The sequence below is a fragment of the Halichondria panicea genome, chromosome 7 (assembly GCF_963675165.1).
Source record: "Halichondria panicea chromosome 7, odHalPani1.1, whole genome shotgun sequence".
Classification (NCBI taxonomy): Eukaryota; Metazoa; Porifera; class Demospongiae; order Suberitida; family Halichondriidae; genus Halichondria; species Halichondria panicea.
Window position 1 is genome coordinate 5,935,627 of NC_087383.1, and position 24,855 is coordinate 5,960,481.

The window sequence follows — 24,855 nt, forward strand, 5'->3', positions numbered from 1 at the left end:
AACATTTTCTGGTTACTTTTCTTATTTCCCCCCTCTACTTCAAAATCCTGTATGACACCCTGGAGAGATATATACTGTGAGACTTTTTATACAAATTCATGACTTGAAAAAAGTTGTTCTAGGAAGTATTGAACTGATGATTGTGTGTCACCATAGCAACAGAGAGAGAGATATATAGTGACAGGGCTCACCAAGGAGACAGGTTTGACAGACGTTCTTGAGTTGGGCACATGATTGGCAGACCTCTGTTCTCTTGTAGCGCATCTTAGCACCAGGACACCATCGGAACACAGTGTAGGGCCGGGCACAGATTTGAGGGGACACTCTGGGTAACAATGACCTCATTACAATTTTGTAAAAGTACCCGAAAAAGAAAATAAGAACCTACCAATCGAGGGCAAGTTGGTGACGCCCCAACTTGATTGTGTGCTTGACAGCAGTACTGTGTATATAATTATGAAACCCTGCCCAATAGTTACACCTAACAAAATCCGCAATTCTCTTTATCAGAGTACATCTAAATCAACAGAGTTGTGTACCCACCTTTCTTGATGATGACTAGATTGAGCACACTCAGGTTGCTGTCCACTATGCAGCCTCTCACTGACTTGCGTTTCCTCTCTCCAGTGCGTTTGGGTCTGTAACAACTGTGCCCCTTCTTGAGGAGGAGCTTAACACGGCCATTAGTGAGGACACCTTATTTCATGAGGAAGCCCTGCTTGTCATTGCCACCGCTGATACGAACCACATACCCTGTGTGTGTGTGTGTGTGTGTGTGTGTGTGTGTGTGTGTGTACAATCTTACAGAGATGAAACTCATAAAGGTAGTGAGATTAGATCATGTGATTGGTATAATCCCCACCTATCCCTGGTAGGGGGCATTAGTTTGACAAGTGCATTCAGTATGTACTACAGTAGAACCTCGATTATCCGGCTTGGCAGTTTTCTTGTTATCAGATCAGAAAATGGGCGTGTCCCTCAAACGCGCATGCGCGTTGCAGCTGTTACCATGGAGACATGCCTGCTTATCTTCTGCGCATGCGCAGACAACCACGTGGCACTGCTGTTTATCAATAAAGTGGGTGGATCAAGGCGTGGTTTATCTATTCGATTATCCGGCATATTCACTTATCCGGCCTGCTTCTGGAACCAAGGTGTCCGGATAATCGAGGTTCTACTGTACTGAGATAATTGTTTACCTCTCCACTGTTGTCTGAAGTCCACAGGACGACCTTTGAACCTATTCCTGGTATTAATTTTGGGACAACCATACTTATTTCCCGAGCCTTTGTCCTCCAGCCAGTTGTCATCACTTCGTTCAAAGCGTTTCTTTCCGCTTGTCATTCTTAATTAGTCCATCAAATGGCATTTGAAATGCTGAGCTGGGTATCTGCTCCATAGTGTGTTCCTCGTACGGCTATACCCACACCACGTCACTCTCTTGCCCCGCTATACTCCACCCTCACTGGGTCTTCACGAGTTTCTTCAGTGTTCCATCGATGTCCCTGATGGCAAGACTTGTCCTCGCGAGACTTAGCCTCGAGACCACGCCGATTGAAAGTCCAATGCGGGTGAGAAGCACAAGAGGGTTATGATCGTCACACAGATTAACTACTGACAAAACAAGGCAGAAAGCTATTCCATAGTTTTGATGATCCTTACCATACACACCCGCACAGAAAATATAGTGAATGGCTGGTGAGGGAAAGCGATCGTTTGGCGATCCCTATAGGAGCTTCCGCAAGGTTCGGGAATTGTGGGATACTCCAGTAAATAGCTAGTGGCAGTAGATAATGTGGCAACGAGCATCGCAGCGAGTACAAGTGAGTGGTTAGTCATGATCGACAAGGAACTATTCAGTGGAGCTAGTGTATTGGATGCAGCTTTTGATGGGTGGCAGTCAATATCTGGTATAGCTTTTATTATACTAATCCAAAACTTCTGTGATAAATAATTATACTCATGTTTTGCACATGTATACGTTACTTCAATGTGTACGAGAAGTTGCCAGATGCGGATGGAGGAGTACAAGGTGACACTGTGGAGGATGCATGAGGAAGACTCATTGGACGGCTTGGGGGTGTCATACAGGAGTGTGAAATAGAGGGGGAAATAAGGCATGCTTTTATTATCATACCCATGAAGCTTCTTATACAAACTAGTATTAATTGTGAGTAATAGTTGACTTGAGCAAGTGTTCCTGTACACCATTATGCCTGCATTCATGTATACATTGTGGAATCTACATTTGCAATGATTGTATAATTATTGTGACGTAGGTATGGTAGAATGCTTCCTGTGGGAGTTGCGCTAATGAACTCTTGATCCAACAATTGTTGTGTTCAAATTTCTTATTAAATTTTCAAGGATAATAAAGGAGTCAGTCTCCCAGAACATGTGTTCAAATTTCTTATTAAATTTTCAAAACCACATTAATTATAGCAAATCATTGAGAAATTGAAATTACAAAAGTGTGTTCAGTTTGCAGTGCTCTTGCACACTATAGAGAGATAGTCCTCCCTCCATGCAGTGTGACAGCCAGCACCGTCGCGAGTATGTGGCACTGCATCGCTGGCCCCCCGCCCATCCGCCCATGGGACCATCTGGGATATCTGCAGCAAATGCATAATACATTAGTCTCAAGCAATTGTTGTTGTATAAACCACCTACCTATTGAGGCTATCCCAGTCCAGTTGATTAGAAGGTTCTGTTAGTTCCAGTTGGTTTGAAGGTTATGTTAAATCCAGGTGGTTAGAAATCGAGTATAGTTATACGTACTGTCTATACAGGGACAAAGCATCATGTGTGTATGTAGTACTAGGCACACCCACAGCTCACATGAAGGTGTGGAAAGGTGGGTGTGGCCTTGCATTAGAGGCGTGGTCACATGTACATTGTAGGTGTGGTCTGACCATTCCTCCTCCTGATCATTTTTCTTCTTCTTTCATGATTTATAACAACGAAAACGAAAAAAGAAATGAAAATATGAAGGGGCCCCCAATAAATAAAATGAGTTGATGATTGAATTATGAGTGATGAGATGTAGTTGAGTGTAGTAGCTGTGGGTACAAGGGCAGAGGGTTAGAATACACACACACGATTGTATAGGACAATAATGTTGCAACTCATAATACACACACAACACTATAATTATAGCTATAGGAGCATGTACAGTGGAACCCCTCTATAACCAACACCTTTGCATGCATGGGGATCAATGTTTTGGCCTTTATACATCAGAGGTGGCCTTTGTTGAGAGGTTGTTTTAATTGTAGTACACAAACTGTTATTTGGGACCTGAGTGCCTGGCTGTTATATAGCAACTGGCCTTTATTCGGAGGTGATTGTTAACAGAGGTTCCACTGTAATACATATATATTATAGAAACTCACTTTTTCTTAAGGAGGAGGACATTGATTTCCACCAATGCCAGTGATGTCATTGCCGGTGAAGAGATGCTCCATACTTGACTTAATTCAGTATAGTAGCAGTAGATACTCTGTATAGTGTTGTTTCCTCTAGTATTCTCCAAATTCCGCCAGTGGTCTCCCAGAACATGTATTGTGATAATAACATTGTTAGGGCAGAGGTTAGGACACAGCATGTAATGTAATGCTCATGCAGTAATAATAATGATGCCTATTATTATAATGCTGGATATAACTCCACCCTTGCAGTACAACCCAGGTGAGGAGTGCCAGTATCAGTCGCTGTCCGTCCATTGTCCCTGTATAGAAACAATTATACACATGCCTACTAGACTATGACCAGGGGCGTAGCCAGACTTTTGATATGGGGGTTTCCTTTGAAAAACCAGCGGCGCGGTAGCGCCGGGAAATTTTAGTAACGCCCACTTCCGGTGCCACACCCTCTTGATTGGGGCACACCTACTGCTCATTGTTTGTAATGACTTTTTTTACATGTTTGTGAGAAGCTAGCTAGACTAGCTAGTCTAGCTAGCTATAGACATTCTAAAAGGCAGGTGTCAATTGTGTATTGCTAGTCTAGCTGAGCACCATTACATTTACCTGAGAGGTTTCATGTGGCTGAGATTGTTCTAAACTTGTCCTTCCTGAATATCGAATAAAGTTGTGCTTAGAGCTGAGTCTGAGAATACTGGAGCATGCAGGATTGATACTAGAACTTAAGTCTTGGTCTTCTTTGTTTGAGGTAGCTAGCTAGCTAGCTGAGACAAAGCTAGCCAAAGTGAAACGATTCACGGTGCTATCTCTACATGATTTGCAGCCACGTGCATGAAAAGATGGGCAGGGCTGCTTGATTTCAATTATTGGGGAGCCCTGCCCAATTTTCTCAGCAGCTCCTGGGGGGGTTTCTGGGCAACCAGGAAACAATGGTAGCTACGCCCCTGATGACCACTTAATCCTCTCAATACTAACATTTAGCACTATGTGTGTATACAGTTTATGCTACACAAGAGTAGCTAGGGGGAGGGGCTTAGTATCATGTGATACAAATCACACACACTCACTCGTCCTTAAGGAGGAGGACGTTGTTTGTATTGAAATCCTTCCAGTGATGTAGAGACTTGACTTGAGTATAGCAGTAGGAGTATAGTAGATAGGCTTGCTGTTTCCTGTAATCTGGTGAGCATGGCAGAGAGGCATGCATGGGGACACATGCATGGGGGGAAGTGGGACTCAATACTATAAAGGAGTCAGTCTCAGTACATGTCTAATAGTTTGTTTGTTCGAGTTTAAATTAATCAGCTCTGCATAATTGCTTGCTTGGAATTCCAACAGTAGTCTGTATTGTAAAACACAATAGATTATTAGTGTAGAGGTGAGGAACACATAACATGGAATTCAGTACTAATACAATAATGCTCATGTCAGTCATAATTATTATAATGGTCAGTAACTTACAAACACACACACACAAGAGTAGCTAGGGGGAGGGGCATGTCATGTGATACAGATTATACACACTCACTCGTCTTTAAGGAGGGGGAAGTTTGTTAATTCTGCCAGTACGTAGAGAAATGATCCATATCGTGCAGACTTGTACTTGAGTAGTAGCAGTGCGTTGTATAGACTGGACGCTTTCTCTATTAGAGTTCCGTTAGTGGTCTCCGGCTGGCTCACAACATGTATTGTGACAAGAGGTGATTAGGGTCAGAGGTCAGGACACATCATTATAGCATGCTAATTGGACACAATGCTCAGTAATGAACGTCATTATAATGCTCAGTAACTACATAATTGTAATGCTCAGTAAAATACAACTGCCATTCCAGCCTCCTATCCAGGTGAGGAGTGCCAGTATGAGTCCTTGCATGTTCCTCCAGTGTCCCTGTAGAAACAATTATACACATCAACCAGAGCAGCTCAGTATAGTCAGTGGCGGATCCAGGAAAAATGAAAGGGGGGGTCCAAACTAACGAGCGCAGCGCAAATTTTTAAAGGGTTACGCCCACTTCCGGTCACACGTGACTAGGGGAAGTGCCAATATACAACCGGGTGCACGCCTAGACATTGCAGCCAATGGAGTATGGGGTGGCTCCTTTGAAAGAACTTATTTTGATGTCAGGGTATTTAACCCACACGCTGCATCCAACAGACACACCGACCCTCAAACAGTCTACCGCAAGCACGAGCAAATAAAGAAAAGGGCCTATGAACAAAGAATTCTAGACATCGAACACGCATCCTTTTCCCCATTAGTCCTCTCTGCAACAGGAGGCTTAGCTCGTGAAGCAACCACCTTCTACAAGAGACTCGCTTCGATGTTAGCATCTAAATGGGACCAATCATACAGCAGCACACTATGCTGGCTCCGTTGCCGACTAACCTTTTCCCTCCTTCGCTCATCGATCCAAGCCATCAGAGGGTCCAGATCGTCAAGTGGACACCCCTTTAGATCTGGGGCCATCGACCTGGTGATCTCGGAGACCCACCTCCACCAATAAACTGAACCTTTGTATGTACCCTTAATCCTCTTTATTTTCTGTACCCTCCACCTTTCATTGTGTCTACATAGAAGCCCATTCCCCTGTATACACTACCTTACATGCTATTATTTTACCACAAAAAAAAAAATACTCAGCCAGGGGAAGTCCCATAATAGACTTGCGTAGAGCTAGCTAGCTGCTACGAACAGTCAACTAGCTAGCCTAGGCTAACCTGAACACTCCTTTGGCAGTTGATACATCAAAACAACAGGTACAATCATTGAATCAAATTACAATAGCTACAAAAACTGATAAATAGCTAGCTGGAGTCATTAAGCCTTCTAAAGTTAACTTCAAAAGGGGGGGTCAAGTGACCCCATGGACCCCCCTCTGGATCCGCCACTGATAGTGTGTATTGATTGCATGAGAGGAGAGCAACACACACACAACAGTAGCTAGGGGGAGGGGCTTAATGTCATGTGATATAGATTATACACACTCACTTGTCCTTAAGGAGGAGGATGTTGTTTCTTCGAGTGGCTGGAGATACTTGACTTGGGGACTTGAGTAGATAGCTTGTCTTAAAGATATTTTGTAGACCTAGACACTTGATTTTGCAGTTTTAATGTTTTTTGTGGTCCATTTTCAGTTCTGTATAAATCAATAGAGCAGGTCATCTAACACACACAACTGCAGCCACAGTAATATGCTAGTACAACACTCCTCACCAGTCACTCTATTCCAGGCAACATAAAATGGTCTCTAACACCAACACAACACAATAGAGTAACTATTGAAATAATAGAGCTCTACGAGGGGCCCCTCAAAACATAATAGCTGTGTACAATAATAATTATGAATGAGATGATTGGTCTTTGTAATGTTTATCGAGTCGAGTGTGATGGATGAGGAGATATCGTTGTGTATGGCCGGCCATACATGTACGTGTAGCCTTCGAGAAGATTCGTTAGTGTTCGTGGCCGGCCACCTGATTGGCGAGTAGAATCGAGAGTCTTGAGAACCGAGGGGTCCGACACTATGAAAATTTGTGTACGGGATTTTAAAATCTCGAGATTCGGGAGATTTTACAAGATTTTACGGATTTCAGAGATTTTGAAGATTTTAGAGATTTCAGAAGATTTTGGAAGTTAATGATTTTAGAGATTTCAGAAGATTTTAGAAGATTTCAGAAGATTTCAAAAGATTTCAGAAGATTTCAAGGACTGCAGGGGCCCATAACAGCTCTATAAAGTCTATATGCAACACATTGTTCATGTTGTTCCAGGTTTAAACTGTTCTTCTACCAGCTGTCCTTCTTATTCCAGCTCTTCCAAATTCTCCTGCATGACGTGCAGTGGATCTATAGCTAGCTAGCTAGTTATTATGGGTTTCACTATAGCTATACTGAGTGAATCTATAATTATAAGTCTATAGCTATATATAGTATAGGTATAGCTTTATATATATAAATTATTATGTATTATTATAATTATTATGAATTTAAAGTATATAGGGGGCATTGTGAATTGTAAATATACATAAAAATTATACTCCTCTACAATTGTTACAGATCCATTTATTGTTTTTCTTCACTTCAAAAGCATTGACACACTTGAGGTGAAACCAGCCTCCCAGTTTACACCCGCTGCTCTCACACTCAACCATTTTTGAGCCATTTTCAGGCAGTCTACAATAGCAATACAATTGAATCTCCACTATTTCCTTTGTTATCACTAATCTGCATGGCTGTTCTTTGTGAGTTAGTCGGAAATGGTGTCATAGTTGCTTGGTCAATGCATTTCAAGAAATGCTCTTTCATTGTATTTTGTTTGAAATTGCAGTAGCAGGGGTTTAGGCTATGTGCTAAATGCGTAATGAAAGCGATAGCAAACAATCCACAGTCTGAAGCGCCTGATTGTTGTGCCACATTTGCTACAGCGACGGAAAGTTGTTGCTCTGAGTCTCTTGTTCCATTTGCTAGAAACTTGGCCAAAAGTGTTTGAGTGTCCATGCTTATTCCCCTACAGTGCAACAACCAAAGAGAGTAGAACTTTTGATTTTTTACGTTTTTGTGAATATCTTCTAAACTAAATGTGATTGGAACAATTTGAGTGCAGGTACTGAAAGTTCAACTCTTGGCACTTCCATTGGACCACCACCTGTTACATCATATGACATCATCACTCCAAGATGGCTGCTACAATATGTGTACATTGAAAATATGTTAGGCATGAAACTATCTTATATGTTTGAGTTAAGATCTGAAATTTGTTATGCAAGTACTTCATTACCTTGCACATCTTTTGAGCTCTTACAAAAGTGCAGGCTACTAGTAAGTTCTGAGATATACAAAGTTTTGTAAATTTATAGTGCCAAATGTGTTAGGCATTGATTTTTCGAGTTCATGCTAGTTAAGGTCTGATTTTTGGAGAGCATGTACTCCAATAGTATACTTTTTGTGTGTACTAACTCACAGTAGCTGAAAGAGTTCTGTCTTGGCTCCAGCGGCCCTTCTTGTCAAAATGGTGATTTTAGCTGATTTTCTTGGTTTCTGTTGCGTAATAGTGTAAATTGCCACGCCCCTGTGACACATTATGACTGATCAACTGGGTGTAGTTGCAGGTTAGACATCACATGAGCTTGGATGTAGCAAATAAAGACAAGATGATTTATGATGTCACAAATCAATGAATATCATTGCTTACGTCAGCAAAAACGGGCAAAGAGCAGCAAAATGGAGCAAAATCACCATTTTTGACAAGGGCCGCTCGAGCCAAGACAGAACTCTTTCAGCTACTGTGAGTTAGTACACACCAAAAGTATACTATTGGAGTACATGCTCTCCAAAAATCAGACCTTAACTAGCATGAACTCGAAAAATCAATGCCTAACACATTTGGCACTATAAATTTACAAAACTTTATATATCTCAGAACATACTAGTAGCCTGCACTTCTGTAAGAGCTCAAAAGATGCACAAGGTAATGAAGTACTTGCATAACAAATTTCAGATCTTAACTCAAACATATAAGATAGTTCTATGCCTAACATATTTTCAATGTACACATATTGTAGCAGCCATCTTGGAGTGATGATGTCATATGATGTAACAGGTGGTGGTCCAATGGAAGCGCCAAGAGTTGAACTTTCAGTACCTGCACTCAAATTGTTCCAATCACATTTAGTTTAGAAAATATTCACAAAAACGTAAAAAATCAAAAGTTCTACTCTCTTTGGTTGTTGCACTGTATACAACGAGTCGTATAGACATGCAGTGGGAATCAAATTTGTGGTACTGCACTGAAGTGTAGACAGAGCTATCCAATGGTTGCTAGAAACGTGCAAAATTTGTAGAGACTCCTGTGAGAGAGGACTGATATATTGCGACTGTTGTAACACAGAGCACCGTAGGCCATGCAGATGAGTGAATATTGCTTTTTTAGCAAGTATTGGGCACAATTTACATGATTGTCGTTCAACCAGGCATTACGGCTTAGCAGAATACTGTGGTCTTGGTGGTAGAGATGAAAATGATCAATTTTCTTCCAGATAGTTGACTCGGATGAATCACTTGAGTCTGAAATGATAGTAATATCAGAATTTGTGCTTGTGTCAATGGTTACTGTCGAACTGTTTATAAAACATTCACATTCTTTGGTCAGAACAAATTCTTGAGCCATTGCTAGTTTGTGGTGCTCAGGACTGAATAGAAGCAGAGTGCTTGGTGCTTGTTGAATTGTGCTGACTGCTTCATCAATACAGGCATTGTTGAGAGTGCAAACATACGTTGTGGTTGGTACGTATGTGTGTGTGATAGCAGGATTGTCAAACAACTTAAACAATCTGGTTGAACCTTTTTGCACCTCAAACCATGAACACAGCACACCAACGCTTGGTGATATCTCTGCTGTTGACCCCTTGTATTGCTGAATCTTTTTTTTCTTATGGTTTAGGGCAAACTGCAATATCTTCCCAATAGACCACTTATGCTCACCAGCCATGAACACACAAACATCCCCTATGTGCATAACATTGGAGGTAGTTGGCAATTGGCTGTTTGTTACTGGTGACTTTGTTACAATTGTACTGCTTAAAGAGAAAGGTTGGTTGGTCCGTACTCTAAACAACCGATCAGAAGACACCCTTTCACCTTCTTGGAACAACCACAATGCAGTTGTCTTTCTGATATATACATCAGGGTGCACTTCTACGAACGGTTTTCGAGAAAGCAGTGCAGGTTTTTTTCGTGGGGGTTCTGAACACATGTCTGGAAATTCAGGTGCTTGTATTGGTCCGTATGTTGAGATGGTGTTAGAAGTTGAGGTTTTAGTGAGATGTCTATGAAGGGTATCTAGCTTATCTTTCAAATCTGAAGTTATCAGTTGGTTCTTAGACAAATTTTCTACATCTTCCCTAACATGGCTGGAGTCGGTATCCAGACACATTTCTTGAATTAAGCTGGATTCAGACCGTTTTTCCAATTCATCATCGGAGCTGTCCTCAGAGTCACCAAAGACGACGTCAATATCATCAATCACATCTGCCTGATCCTCCCACTGTTTATGTTCAATCAACAGATCTGCCATTCCCGGTTTCTCAATTCTCCCACGTGCCATTATTTTTGCTCTCTGAACAGCATCGGCAATGTCAGAGTCTGAAAGCTCACATACAGTTTGGGGTGAAGTTACACTCTTCATAGAGGTGTCTCCATCTTTGGCATTGTGCTTTTTCAGCTGTGGAAAAACTATATCAGTTGTGGACGACTCTGCTTGGATGATGGTCTGAACTTGGAGACGGTGAATGCGTCTCAGCAATCCAAGCATGCCAAAATTGATAAAAGTAGAAAATACACTTGACATACTCCGTGCAGATCTAAACAACCCTTCACATGATTGTGATCCAAAACTGCTAGGAAGAAAGTACTCTGATTGCTTAAGTGTATCTCTGATTGTTCGAATGATCGTTATCAAAGAATGAGCGTTCAATTCAATGCACATATGTGCATTAAAAGTAATGAAATTGTCTGTCAGATTGTACAGGGGATGTAATTTAATCCATAGACGCCAATAGCGGAGAAAGAAAGTGACAAACCAAATTTTCTCAACACGTTCAATTGGACTAGTTAGTTTATTGATGTAGCTGTCCACAATACATTCTAGAAGGTCGATGCAAGTTTTTGTGCCCACAGAATCTGGAATGCTTTCTAACAATGGGGCAGCTCTAATCATGTGCATAACAGCATCAAAGTTTTGTTTATTTTTGTGATCTACATCTCTTTCTCTTAGGCCGTGAATATCTTTACCAACCGTTAATTGTAGAATACGAAGGTGATGTGCACCTGCAACAAAACTTCCCATTGGAAGTACAATTGATGGTTTAAGCAACTGGCACTTTAACTTGACTGCTATGTGTACAGTGTCTTGAATCAAGGCTATAGATGTGGGTCGTTTCAAAGAGAACCAAGAATGCCAATTAGGCGGAACCTCTGATTTTGGTATGACATTAGATACATGTAGCTTACTCACGTTGGTGACATTAAGGCCACTGCACATCCGCATACCAGTCAAAAGACGAGTGTCTCCATCTGAGCTGATTGTTAGCACCGTGATTCCTCGCTGCTGACACTCATCTAAAATGTACTTCCAGCATAGTACAATTTCTTCCGTTGTGAATTTGTTATCAGTACCAAAACATGACAGACAAAAAGCTGGGACATTACATGTACTCAGAGGTTTGGCCATGTACACATAAGCATACTTAGCAATTGTGGTGGTAGAAAACATTCTCTCAATTGCTTCGAATGAGACAGCTAAAAATGAGTCGGCTTTAAGCGTGCCATTCTTGCTGGAGTGTAGAACAAAGCCAACACACCGATCAGTCTCACTGTCATATTCCACTCGAGATACAACTCTTGTAGCATCTTCTCCAAGAGATATTACTTTAGGTGCATTGTGTTTATTAAGGTATGCTTCCAATTCGTCAAAACGAAATTCTACTTCAGTTATCGGCTTATACTCACTGTAAACGAGTCGACGCACTGTTCTCAGAGATGGCAAAGCTTGAGACAAATTTTGCTGCAGAAAGTCGTAGGCTAGGGGGCCTGAGTAGATAAACAAGGCTGTTGCAAATTTCTTTACGACGTCAGCATGCCTGTATCCATGTTTTGAGCTCCTAGCATTCTTTTCAGCATTACATGTTATTTGCCGTAGAATTGGACTGTACATTTCATAGTTGAAGCCTGAATTACTTTGCTTGAGTAAACTGGTAAGCTTCTCATTTTTCAGGCAAAGAACTTTAACTTCATCCAAAAGAGAGAAAAAGTCGTCCAATCGAGTCTGATTTGAAGAACTCTGAGCCTTCTCAAGTGCCCTCATTTGTCTGCTTAAACGAGAATTTGAATCCAAAATTGCCCCTCTCTTACTTTGTTTCAAGAGAGGGGCCTCAGGAAAAATCTGCTCTGACTCGTTTTGGTTTTGGTCAGCCACTTTCTCAGGATCATTGGGAACAGACTCTTCTAACAATAAACCAGTATGGTTATCTCCCGCAATACCCTGAGTATCCAGTGTAGCATTGGGAACGTTTGGTCCTACATCTGCTGAATCTTCCAATGGCTTGTTAGCCACTTCATTCTCACCACTAGCTACGTCTCCGTTATCACCAGTCAAAGGCAGCTGGGAATTCTGTTCAAATGTCTCTCCTCCAGAGGTGTGAGCTGTACTAGAAGAGAGAGGAGGCGAAAGATAAGAATAGATATGTCTGGTTCTGAAACCAGGGTGACTATGCAGCATAGAGCAATTCTTAATGTGTCTAGTCCAGTTAGATATAGCAAAGGTTGAGGTGTTAACTGCACTTCGCTGCAGTTGAGTTCTCGAATTGCAAGCATGACACTTCACAGAAGCAGATAAATCATGGCTTTTGCAAACATATGAGACAAATATGGTGAAGTGATCATTCTCTTTCAAGTCCTGAAGCTTTGATTGTTGCTTCCCAATCCACATAGCAATGTTCTTTCTCACTTGTTTTGTAACACTGGCTATACTTTCTGTGTCTATGTCGCTATCGCTCATCATTGCGGACCGTGTTGATTTTGATTTCATAGATTTGGCCCTTTTTGGTGCTTTGGCTATAAGTTTTGGAGCCTGATATTGCTTCTTAATAGCCAAAACAAAGTTTGCTATTCTCATTCTATGGCCAGGAGGAAAGACGAAACAACTGCTCAATGCTGAAGAGGCTTGAATGTACGTGTTACTGTAACCATCCTGATCTGCAAAGTTCTTAGCTATGAATTGTTCAATCTGTTCTATGGAGTTTCCAGGCTCGTCAGTAACATTCATTGAGCATACAACCTCAGGAACATCAAAACCAGATGTGAGCATGCAGTTCACCACATAAGTTGGGAGTTTCTCACGCATCAGAGACAAAAAATCAATTTCTTCCTTTGTCCTGGTCGTCAACTCAGATGCCATGGAATCTATATAATTATTATAATTATACAGTCATAAACACAACGATTAGTTATATACACACAGGGCCAGAAGTGGTAGTTTATACAGCTTGTAAACTATGTTTGTACTTGCGAGTGTACATCATAGTTTACAATGTTGTTGAATTTTAGTTCATCTACAATAGTTTCCTTCATGGTTTACAAAGAAAGTTGATAGTGTACAACGTTGTATACTACTGTAAATGAACTCTTTTGGCCCTGTGACACCACTGCATGTGCAACTTACCACTTAATTCTTGGCAATGCAGACTGTAAACAAAGCTGACGAGTAGTACTCAAGTACGTATATAGTTGAGGTAGTAGCAGAGACAAGCTTGAATGTACATATATACTGTACCTGCATGCATGCATACGCACAAATTAATATTTCAATTAATAACAGAATACTTTTTAATAGTTCATCTTACCCACTATAATTATTGTGATCAGATGTACGTCTATTAGTAAAGATGTTCCAAAGAGTTGAATGTAGCTCAACTGGTCCGGACTACAGCATGAATATGCAGTCAGTTCAACAAAGAACACTGCATAATTATAGTTTAGCTTACTTATTGTATGGGATCAGACGGAGGAAGAGGATCCAGTGACCTATATAGCTGTGCAACAGTGAACTCCTGCAATTGTATCAACTATTTTAGCAATAATAATAGCAAATAAACTTTAAGCATCCTACATTACTTTTAGAGCTAGATTTACACCAGTCCATACACCATTGCTAGTAAGTCTACTTGACTTACAATGCAGTTGCAGTAGAGGAAACAGCAATGACAGTAATATACTATTCAGAGGGCTCTCGAGACCATTGCAACAACACTCTGCAGCTGCATGCTGTGACGTAGCAAGATTTACGGAGATGGAAACATAGATTACGGATTTTAGGGAGAGATTTTAAGAGATTTTGCGAGATTTTAAGATTTTAAGATGATTTTGCGAGATTTTAAGATTTTAAGGAGATTTTGCCCACAGGCGTACAAGATTTTAAGGAGTGGCGGACCCCTCGCTTGAGAACGGGCTTGATTTTGAAAAAATGTAGAGAAATCTCATGTGTCTAGCTTTTTATAAGATTTTCCGCGCATGCGCTTTACAGATTATTATTATTGCTGGCTCAGCAGTTTTCTGCAGAAAAGAAGGAGGGGTTGGATCGTGTACAATGCAGCAACCACACATAAGCAGTCAGAGACACTACTTTCTCTGGTCCATGTAGTCACACACATTTTGCTGTGACCTTGTATAATCTGTTGTAGGGTTCATTGGACCTTTTTGGTAACTATAAATTCTTTTGTTTCTCTATGAGGCCACTGTTAGTTGCATTTGTTTCAGATGAGAATACTAGCTCGACCCCGATGAGGGAGGGAGGGAGGCCTTTATTACTCATTATCCCATTATTATATTTTGATGACGTTATATCCTGTTTTTTTAACTGACGACAATACACAAAAGGACGGAGTATGAAAAAAAATAGTTTTAATTTTTTTACGCACTGGCTTTTTGGTGCACAATGCAACTTGCAACATGGCACATGGTAAATAATGCAATGTCAGCAAAAAAAGGACTTTGACCTCAAATAATGGCTGACTTAATTGAGGAGGTGAACAAAACGAGGAGGGAGGTTGATATGAAACAAGTATGCATGCAACTAACAGTGGCCTAAACATGATTATTACAGTCACAATGATGAGAGCCTTCATGTCTTCTTATACGTAGCGTCGGAGAGTTTGGAGCTTTTTGAAGAGGCAGTTGATTGATCTTCAGTGAGTATGATGCACTTTCTGCAACTGCTTTTATACGTGGACATTAATAAAAGGGATCTCCCTGCATGCACAGACATATCTATAAAGACATGCACCTTAATATCAGCAGCCCTTGAGGCTCCTGAAGAACGAGGAAAAGAGTCCATACGTGTGTACCTCCCATGCAGACACTATAATTTGTTTCGTCTTCTATAATGAAGTGCATCAGTTGGTTAACCCATGCAGCCATCTATACATCTATAAATCGAGACCAGGCAGATTTTAATCGGTCTGGTCTCTAGGCTATACTATAATTATATGCCATGCACCATCACAAATACACTGAGGTGCCTTTTCTTACTACTCAACATCCAGGTAATCTAATTCTTCATTATAGTGATAGCTTCCAAGTAACCTGCTTCCAATAATTTCACTGTCAAGCTTTTTGGGGAACTCGGGGAGATCATCTTTGTCGTTAATTCTTGTCGAATAGATAAATATTTTGGTCAAATTTTTGCTTATGAAATTAAATAGCTGGACCAGATTATGGTGCTGTTATAACACTTGCAGAGTGTTCTCTATATAGAACAATCAATAACAATTTACATGATCTTGGTTTTGACATCTACACTTTATAAAAATATAATACATCTACATACAACTTTGTATATGCATGACTGTATAAGCATTCTCAGCACATTCCTAGCTTTTGTCATCGTATAACTATTGAGTATATTCTTTTACGTCACTGTTTGCTCTTATAATTATATAGACTATAGCTAGTACTCGCATTCCAGAAGTTTGAGTTGCACTGAGTGCATGCAATATTGTAGTGTGTAAAGAACGCTGGATGTTATCGGGCTTTTCCTGTTTAACTTGTAACGTGCATGTGGTAGGCTGGTGCCTGAGATAATTATGTTCGTTGGTGATCCTAGTTGTAGAAACTGGCAACATAAATAATGTATTAGCTATACTTGAGGACTTTTATATACCTACTTATTCTTTCATTCCGATTCGGAACGTTATCTCTCATGGTTTTGCATAGGCTATCGTCAATTGCTCAGCTGATAGCGATTGTTCCTTCACATTGCTCTCACATTCAACAGTTACAATGTCTATACGGGAATTTTTTCTTTTGAAAGCACTTTGAACTCTACTTCGGCATGCACGAGCATGTATAATGGGTTTCCTGTAATAAGCCTAACTGCTATTTGCAAAACAGGTTTGCAAGAAAATAAAATAAATGTACCACTCAGCATTAATTATCATGGGAAATAGAAGTTATGCATATACCTGATCTGACTGTATGAATGATGCTGATATCAATTTCAGTTGTGCATAATTATACTCAGACATGAACAAGCTAGTTGGTAGCTTATAAGTTAAAATTTTGAAATGCCCATGGCTAGTATTCTACAGATATAATAGTTGTTATACAAATCATCGTAAGCAGGTCTTTATGCAATGGACAACCATGCACGGGAATGAGTTGTCAGGACGGATTGTCACTACATATATATAGTGCCAATACAGAACTTTAACAATCATACTGTGCAAATAGTGTGCTACAAGGAGAAGGGGGAGCCCCAAGGCTGTCAGCCTGATGATATATTTTCTTTTTCTTATTATTCTCTTTCAAATTTTACTACGTAGCGGTGGTGTTCAGTCTGTCAATTATCAGTGATGATTTTGAAATTATCATTTTGTAGCTATATCGAACCATTCGTACTTATTATCATAATTATGCATGTGCTATTAATTAACGTGTGCCTGGCCAATTGTGGATTCGATCTAACATGCAGTGGTAATATCGCGATCTTTAAATCACAAAAAAGAGTATAATTATAGCCTCGATCCCTATAGTGTATTATAACCATTATAAGAGCGAAAACTCGGCCTGGGATAGAGGCTGCTACAATATGCTGGGCTTAATATAAAGACATTAAAAATCGATCTATTTGTAGTTGTATAACTGCATGATATAGCATTACCTGAGGTATAGCCTCTTTCCCAGCCTCGTTATCTCTATTTTAACATTGTTATAAATCTTTTTACCACAGTGACATTACAGAAAGTCCTCTATATATAATAATTATATTTAGTGCCGAAAGATAAAGTACTCCTCCATGCATGCCATGCCTAGTGGCTATAGTGCTTATACAGTACATAATTATCTTGTAATGACTAATAATAAGATGTGAGATTATAATATTATATATAGGTCGACTCTGATCATGAGGGTCAAATTATGCTAATTTAGTGCCCTATTATTCTCAATTATGCTAGTTCCTATAATTATAGAAGTCTCACTATATCAAAAAAATTATGCTCATAATTATATTCATTATTGATATAATTTGCAAAGTCCTAATCACATGACGGTAATAATTACACAGTAAAAACAGATTCGTTATAATAACATAAAACATCTCAAATAAAATGCATCATTTGAAATTTAATGTAGAAATGACATAAATTTCTGTCATTTCTACATTAAATTTCAAATGATGCATTTTATTTGAGATGTTTTATGTTATTATAACGAATCTGTTTTTACTGTGTAGTATATTATATGAGAATAACCATAAGCTATAGCTATAATACGTAAAGCTTTTTTCAGTAATACATTACTTTACACCTGTCCATGCAGACTAGCTATAATTATGTATTGAAACATCGAGAGGTACTGCATTGTCCCTATAAGCTTTATTGGAGTTTTCTTTATTATAGAGGTTCCATGCACTGACATGTCAGTATTATATAGTTAAGTCTGTCTTGCTTTCCAACCTCAACCTAATAATCGTGGTCAACCATTACTTTGATTATAATGTCAATTGTTAAATTTAAATGAACTACAAAAATTGTGTATTGATTATAAATACCAAGTGCATGCTTAGAAAATAATTATAAAAACTTGATTTTTATGAGACACAATAAACACAATAAAAATACTATAATTATTCTATAATTATTAATTTTATGAAGCTATTTGCAAACTAAATAAATTGTGAGTATCAAACATTCTACACAGAGTTACTTGAGCAAGTGTTCCTGTACACCTCTCCACACGTGACAATGTCATTAGACAGTGATACCTCCTGTACAATATAATATGGAGACAATCAGCATTAGTTTAATATTATTATACTACACTGTCATACAATCTATAGCATGTACCCAACACAAGACACTAATGCATGCATGTTTGGACATCACTAAAATTAATCTTGATTATACTCACATTGAGTCAAGTGCTGACAGATATCATTAGCTATCTTGTCTTTTCTCAGTCCCAGTAACAACTCCAGTAGAGCTTTGTGAGTTGCTGCGAAAGGATCGTGTCTTTTCCAGAGAATCAAGCATTCAGTCATGGCTACTTGAGTTCCTTCATAACAGTACAACCTATTCACATCGGCCTGTTGTGCAGGAGTCAGTCCCATTGCACTCGAATAGATCTTTACACCATCAAAATATTCGGCCAGGTAGGGAATATCAGAGTCCCCTATTTCACTATTGAGCTGCTCGTCAGTCAGACTGTATCTGCTCACTAGATTTTGGAGAGTGACTCGACTAGCAGCTGGTCCTACAATAATGCAGGTGCAATAAAACTAATTTAGTTCCACGAACAAATTTATTTTACTTCCTCTCTCTGGGAATTTAATATTTGCGATTTTTACCATGCAGTTTACTTCAACTTAAATTTTATTGCCATAAGCATGCATGCATGCATGTATGTAATGTATGTAGAAAGTACTTGGGGCGCAGCTTCAGTCCTACATACTGCATGGGCTTAAATTACTACAAACCATAAATCCACACACACCAGGCAAAAGTATATAGAAGGTGGGGGTTGATTGGGCAGTTTAACGGCTACGGTATATACGTACATCTACACACACACTATATAATTATGGTATATATGGCAGTATACCTGTACCTAGACAGTTTGGTGTTGGTCTGGGGGCTGGTAGTAGATCATCACTAGTCTCCTTAGCAGCAACACCAGCCAGTTCCTATAGAGAGAGACACAAATAAAAAAAATCCAGTTGCAGTATAGGATCACATATAAACACTATAGATGTGTAATAAATACCTCAGCACATTAATTAATTGTGATGTACACATCAACGCAACCTAGCAAGCATTTCATGTCAACTCACGAGAGGGTTTCGTCCAGCAAACACACTAAGTGGATCCAGAATTCTTCTCAATGCTTCAAAACTAGAATCTTTGGTGCTTTTCCAGACTTTTAGAACATCATTGAGATTATTGCACTCTTGAAATACAGCGCTGGCATTCTCAGTAATAGCTGTGCGTACGATATCAGCCAATCGAGGATTCTTGTTCCAACAAGTTGCAACGGCCAAGATGAATTGATCAGACAGTTCCTTGTGTGCTGGATTGAACAGAAGCTGTAGAATATTCTCACCGAGATCAGCGTACACTTCAGATTTGAGCAGATCACTCAATGGAATGTTGTCTACGTTGTTAGTAGATACAACAAACAAATTTTGGTTGATTACACTTTCAGCAAGGGACTTGAGATCAAAGACGTGTGTATCTTCCAGAGGGTAGGTCACACTGTGAGGAGGAAGGAGGGCCTCCTCAGTGACTACAGTAGAGCATAACTCAGTGGAGATGTCAACAACTTTCTTCATTACAGTAGAGCGCAGCTTGAATAGATCTAAATGCAGTGAGAGATGGTGAGCTTGAATCAAAACAACCACTTTCTTCTTGTTCATGACCTCCACCAAAACTTTGATACCGTCAGCAGTGCCCCAGCAAACACCAGTCTTCCAGACTGAACATTTGCGTTGTAGAGATGGGATGTCAGGATCTATCACTGGAGCAAGCTTCAAAGAAAGAGATATTCGAAGCAAAAGGACATGTAGAAATCGAGCATCCAGAAACTGGTCCTTGTGAGAGCATGACATCACCCAACCAAAATGATAAGCAAGGTCATCGCGATGCTTGAACACTTTCGTGTCAACTTCTAACCGGATGAGGGCGGGACAGAAGAGATATTTCTCTTCAGGTGATATGGACTCACCAGCGTCTGTTCGATGCTGATTGATAAGACGGAGGACTTCCGGGTCTTCAATGGGCACAGCAAACTCGAGATTAACCAAAAATCCAGTGAGCATGTTAGTGTCCAAGTTAGGCAAGTGAGCAGCCAGCTTGGAGCACGGTACAACACCAGTGCTTGTGGAGAGTTGACAGTGCTGATCAAAATCTTCTGGAGCAAATATGGAACCATTGACTTTACCCATGAGCTCTTCTTTCTTGATGACAATGAAGCTCTTCTCTGGTGAGCTGGTGTTGTTTAGGAAGAGGATGTGACCTTTGTCATTGAGCTGAACACAGATATCAACCAGAAGAGGAATGGTTGTCGGAATGAATGGTACAACTTCTTTGTGCTTCTTGGAGAGGGCTTGACTGGATTCCTCTTTTATTTGTTGCTGAACTTGCTCCAGTGATAACGCAATCTCATCCTTGCCAACAAGGTAAATCAGAAACATGTGTGCATTTAAAGAAACAGCCAACGTTGATCGAATGCTGGTGCAAGCAGGGCCGACAGTGGCGCGCAATATCTTCATGCCACTAGAGTTGGAGTAGCGATTATCCATGGGAATGAACTTTAGCAGATCCAGGGTCGGATATCTCGAAACAGCTTGCAAAACAATCTCTTCTTTCTTGGCAATCTTCCGTTTATCGGTTAAGCAATCAGCATAGCTACCTACCACAATGAGTGGAGCTTTGCCCTCCATATTGGCACACTGGTTGGCAATGATGCCCAACCAATAGGAGGCAGAGTGAGTGGTGAAGGCGTCATCTTTATGGAGCCCTAGGACTAGTACAATAATGGGCCGACATGCATCAACTGCTGTCTTGATAATGGCAGCGTGACTGCTGTAGTAGACCTCTTGACCAGCAAAGTCATAGACCAACACATCTCCAAAGACACGGCTCTTGAATAATCGAGGGATGATTCCGGCTGTTTTCTGGCTGACTCCATCGACTTCTTTAGGAGAGACGAAGATGTTGACTAGAGATGTGAGTGCAGTTGGCTCGTGTTCCATTGCTTCAATGAGAGTGCTCTTTCCTTCTCCACCATGACCGATAACAAGTATCTTCACTGGATTTTTCAAAGGATCCTTTGAAAACACTTTACCAAGAGCTTTGCGATGCTGGGAATATGCATTTTCAGCAGTAGCTCCGTGTTGCAGCAAGAGTAGAATAACGCCCTTGTTCCCTGCAAGAAAGAGTGGTGTGTGTCCATCGTCATCTTTGATATTGGGATCACAGCCAACAACGTCATTCAAAAGATATTCCACGATTTTGGTAACCCCATACTGGCAGGCAAGTAGAAGAACATCTGCAATGGATATGCATCAATAATCATTGAGCACCTAGCTGAAAGTACATGTATATGCAGTGCTCTATAATAATATTAACCTGATCATGATTCGTTCATACAAGTTTTGGTTGTTCGAAGATATCTCATCATAATTATATCATTCACGTGTTGTGTAATGCATGATTATAGTTAATTGTATTGTGATTTACTTATTATTGCCTTGCGTCATCTCTACGACGTACATAAAAGAAATTGCGAGTACTACAAAATAATAACAGAACTCACTGAGCCGTGACCACAAAGGCAATAACGAATGCGTAAAGCCAAGCGTCGTGCTACAATACGCCTACGCCCATGTTTTAAGATTTAATTACAGTAACGTTAACCATAGAAATCACACATTGACAAGTTATAATGTCATGAAATTCAATAATTATACATGTACAGTGCATCCAGCTTAGAGAGTAGATTACCACATTTGTGTGAGTGGCTGTATACTTAAATGTTGATATCTTTTGATTAGAAATGGTGCTGATACAGGTGAATGAATAAGCTATATAATTATACAACATATCCCAAAAAATTAGAATGACGCTTTAATCAACCACAAACTTAATTAAGAGTGGACGTACAGTTATTGTAACCCACTTATGTGGTTGAAGCGTGATTGGTTTGTGGTTAGCAGCTGCTGATGTCATCAAAACAGTAGAAAATAGTAAAATTTGTAGTTTTTCAGTGTTGTTTACAGCAATGGAATAAGCATAGAGCATGTTCTTGGTATCAAAACGTAGCCCATTAATTTTATCTGTAAACTTATTACAGAAATTTGAAAGCTACAAGCTATTAATTTTTCAAAAGTTATTACTCTAACTAAAAGTATACCTAAATCAGTTTATTACTCTAACTAAAAGTATACCTAAATCAGTAAATCATGAATTATATACACTGTGAACATAATTATTATAAGACCCATGAAGAATAGCCAGGATACCTAAACCATTCAACATGCAACTATCTTATGCAACTATCTTATGAAGTCTGAGACCTTAGCTGTTTAAGGTTAATGTTTTATTACTCTAACCGATTACCCACTATAACAATTTGCTGTTGTTCTTATTAATCCCCAAACCCACCACCTCATGTTTTCATGGAAAGTTTTTGGGATAATTATGTTGTAGCTTATTCATTCACCTACACAATGGTATCAGCACCATTATATTTTCTTAGAAAGGTTCCAATCAAAAGATATCAATATTTAAGTACAGCCACTCACACAAATGTGGTAATCTACTCTCTAAGCTGGATGCAATAACAATAGAGATAAAATAATAAATTATTGTTCCTTTTTCGATACTGTATATTGGGAGATGTCTGAAACACATTCACATGAATTGAATAAAGCAGATCCAATGTTCTAAATCAGCTAGTTTTGTTGTAGCTGTTGCTTCTGTGAGCTGTTTATAGGAAGGAGCTCTATATATAGCTGTCTCACAGCATAATTAAACTTTGTAGCAAGTCAGAGAGCCATGCAGAACACACGAGCCATGGAGAGAATCAGAGCACAAAAATCAGAGAGCCACAAACAGGGCCAGGGGGAGCAGACCTTTCAACATGACAATTAACATTTCCCAGCTCAAAATACAGACACCTTTTTCTTAAAAAATCCATATCTTATGAAATCACTTGTAGCTAGTAACCCAGGCCCCAGCTATCTTGACACTATAGAGAGCATCGATGGAACACTTATAACAGCTGAGCAGTTTGAGAGAGAACTCAGAACCCACTAATATTATAGAAGATCGACCAAAGATTCCAACGTTCGGTCACAAAATTATTGACCGGGCAGAATTATCACGTGGCTTGTGTTAAGATAAAAAAATAGGAAATGTTATGAAAAAAGAAAAAACAGATATCACGTTATTGATTGAAATAGTGTGATAAAACCAGTGCATGCATGTATCATGCTAAGTCTCGATTCCAGGCCACACTTTACATCAGGTAAGTGGCCGGTGAAGGAGGCTAGCACATCATGCTATGATAGCTAGCTCTAGCAAACAAGCAAGAGACAAGCTACTATGGCTACTTTAGAGTGAGAATTAAGGACTTCACATTTCAACTTCTTGACCGACCACTTTGTGCTATATATAGTCTGACATTTGTCACTTCACGTCCATTTGTGTACTAACTAGACTAGACTAGACTAGACTAGTATTAGCTATCAAGACCACATAATTTATAATTATGATGTTCTATACAGGTCCAGGACTTGGTCTATAATTATATATTATGCTCAAGAGCTTTTTCCTCTGGCTCTCCATGTTATAGCTTGATCTCTGAAAAGCATAGATTCCTATATCTGTATATAATTATAAGCATCGCTGTTTAGCTGCCCTAGAACCCCCTGAGGTTGCATGTACTACGAAGATATTGGAGCCATTATCAAACGGTCACTAATCTTAGCCTCGATTGTTCCCAGGCCTTTTTTTCTTGCCGTTGTTCATCCATAAATAGAAGGTAGCAAAAAAGAATAGGCAGCATGCAAAAAAAGAAATTGGGGTACAGTTAAGAAAAAGTAAGGCCTGCATGGTTTAGGAAATGGCTAGCCTCGATCCCAGGCCGCACTTCCCACTTGAAGGAAGTAGATAGAAAGTTCAATTAAAGGTTTCTAGCCCATCAGATAGCATTCTCTGATAGCTACCCTTAGCCTGCTATGTTAACAAAAGACTCACAGCCTGCAACAGTGTGGATGACAATCGTGTGAACGGAGTGAAAGCTGACAAGAGCCTATCCTATATGGACAGGCCACGCCCATTTAACATTAACTTGGGTGAAAGTCTACTATACTACTGCTACTACCAGAAGAAAATAGCTGTACAACAAACCTACACAGCTCTGTCTCTAGCTATAATTATAGCTCTGTGTATGACGTTTAAGATATTTTCTCTAATGAATTCTGTATTATAGGAACTTTTACGGGAAAAAATATCTAATAATTTTGCGCATGCGCAAGCAGTCGATAGCAGGCCTTCTTTTCTATGAAGGCCGGTGAAGGAGGCTAGGAAATGGCGTGAACCATAAGGATGTTTATAAATGTGGGCACGATATGTAGCCCACAATCGGGACGTAAGGTATTCTCCGACGCATTCAGAGTTAATAATATAAGACTTGTACTGAGACACTGCCAACAAGCTACTGCATGCAAAGTCAGGGAACCAGCGTGGCCAGCTCTGGTGGTAGTAGCTACCTGCTATAGATGATAATGATGACTAAGATAGTTTAGATCTAAGACACAACAAAAATATATTAGATATTCTATGGATAGAATCTAAACACACAATACAGACTGGTAGAACAT

The 24,855-nt window shown here is 39.8% G+C and overlaps 2 protein-coding genes across 7 annotated transcripts in view; both read right to left on the reverse strand.

Annotated features, from left to right (window-relative positions):
* LOC135338446 (uncharacterized protein K02A2.6-like) overlaps positions 1 to 24,855 on the reverse strand; it is a 49,809-nt gene that overhangs the window by 15,147 nt on the left and 9,807 nt on the right. The window lies entirely within an intron of this gene.
* The window catches only part of LOC135338457 (uncharacterized), a 36,352-nt gene continuing 29,439 nt past the window's right edge, over positions 17,943 to 24,855 (reverse strand). The window contains exons 4-7 of the mRNA XM_064534594.1: positions 19,303 to 21,518; positions 19,074 to 19,155; positions 18,384 to 18,725; positions 17,943 to 18,240 (exon numbers count right to left, since the gene is read on the reverse strand). Of these exons, the coding sequence (XP_064390664.1) occupies positions 18,239 to 18,240; positions 18,384 to 18,725; positions 19,074 to 19,155; positions 19,303 to 21,518 (2,642 nt within the window). The 3' untranslated portion in view covers positions 17,943 to 18,238. The remainder of the gene's footprint in view (positions 18,241 to 18,383; positions 18,726 to 19,073; positions 19,156 to 19,302; positions 21,519 to 24,855) is intronic.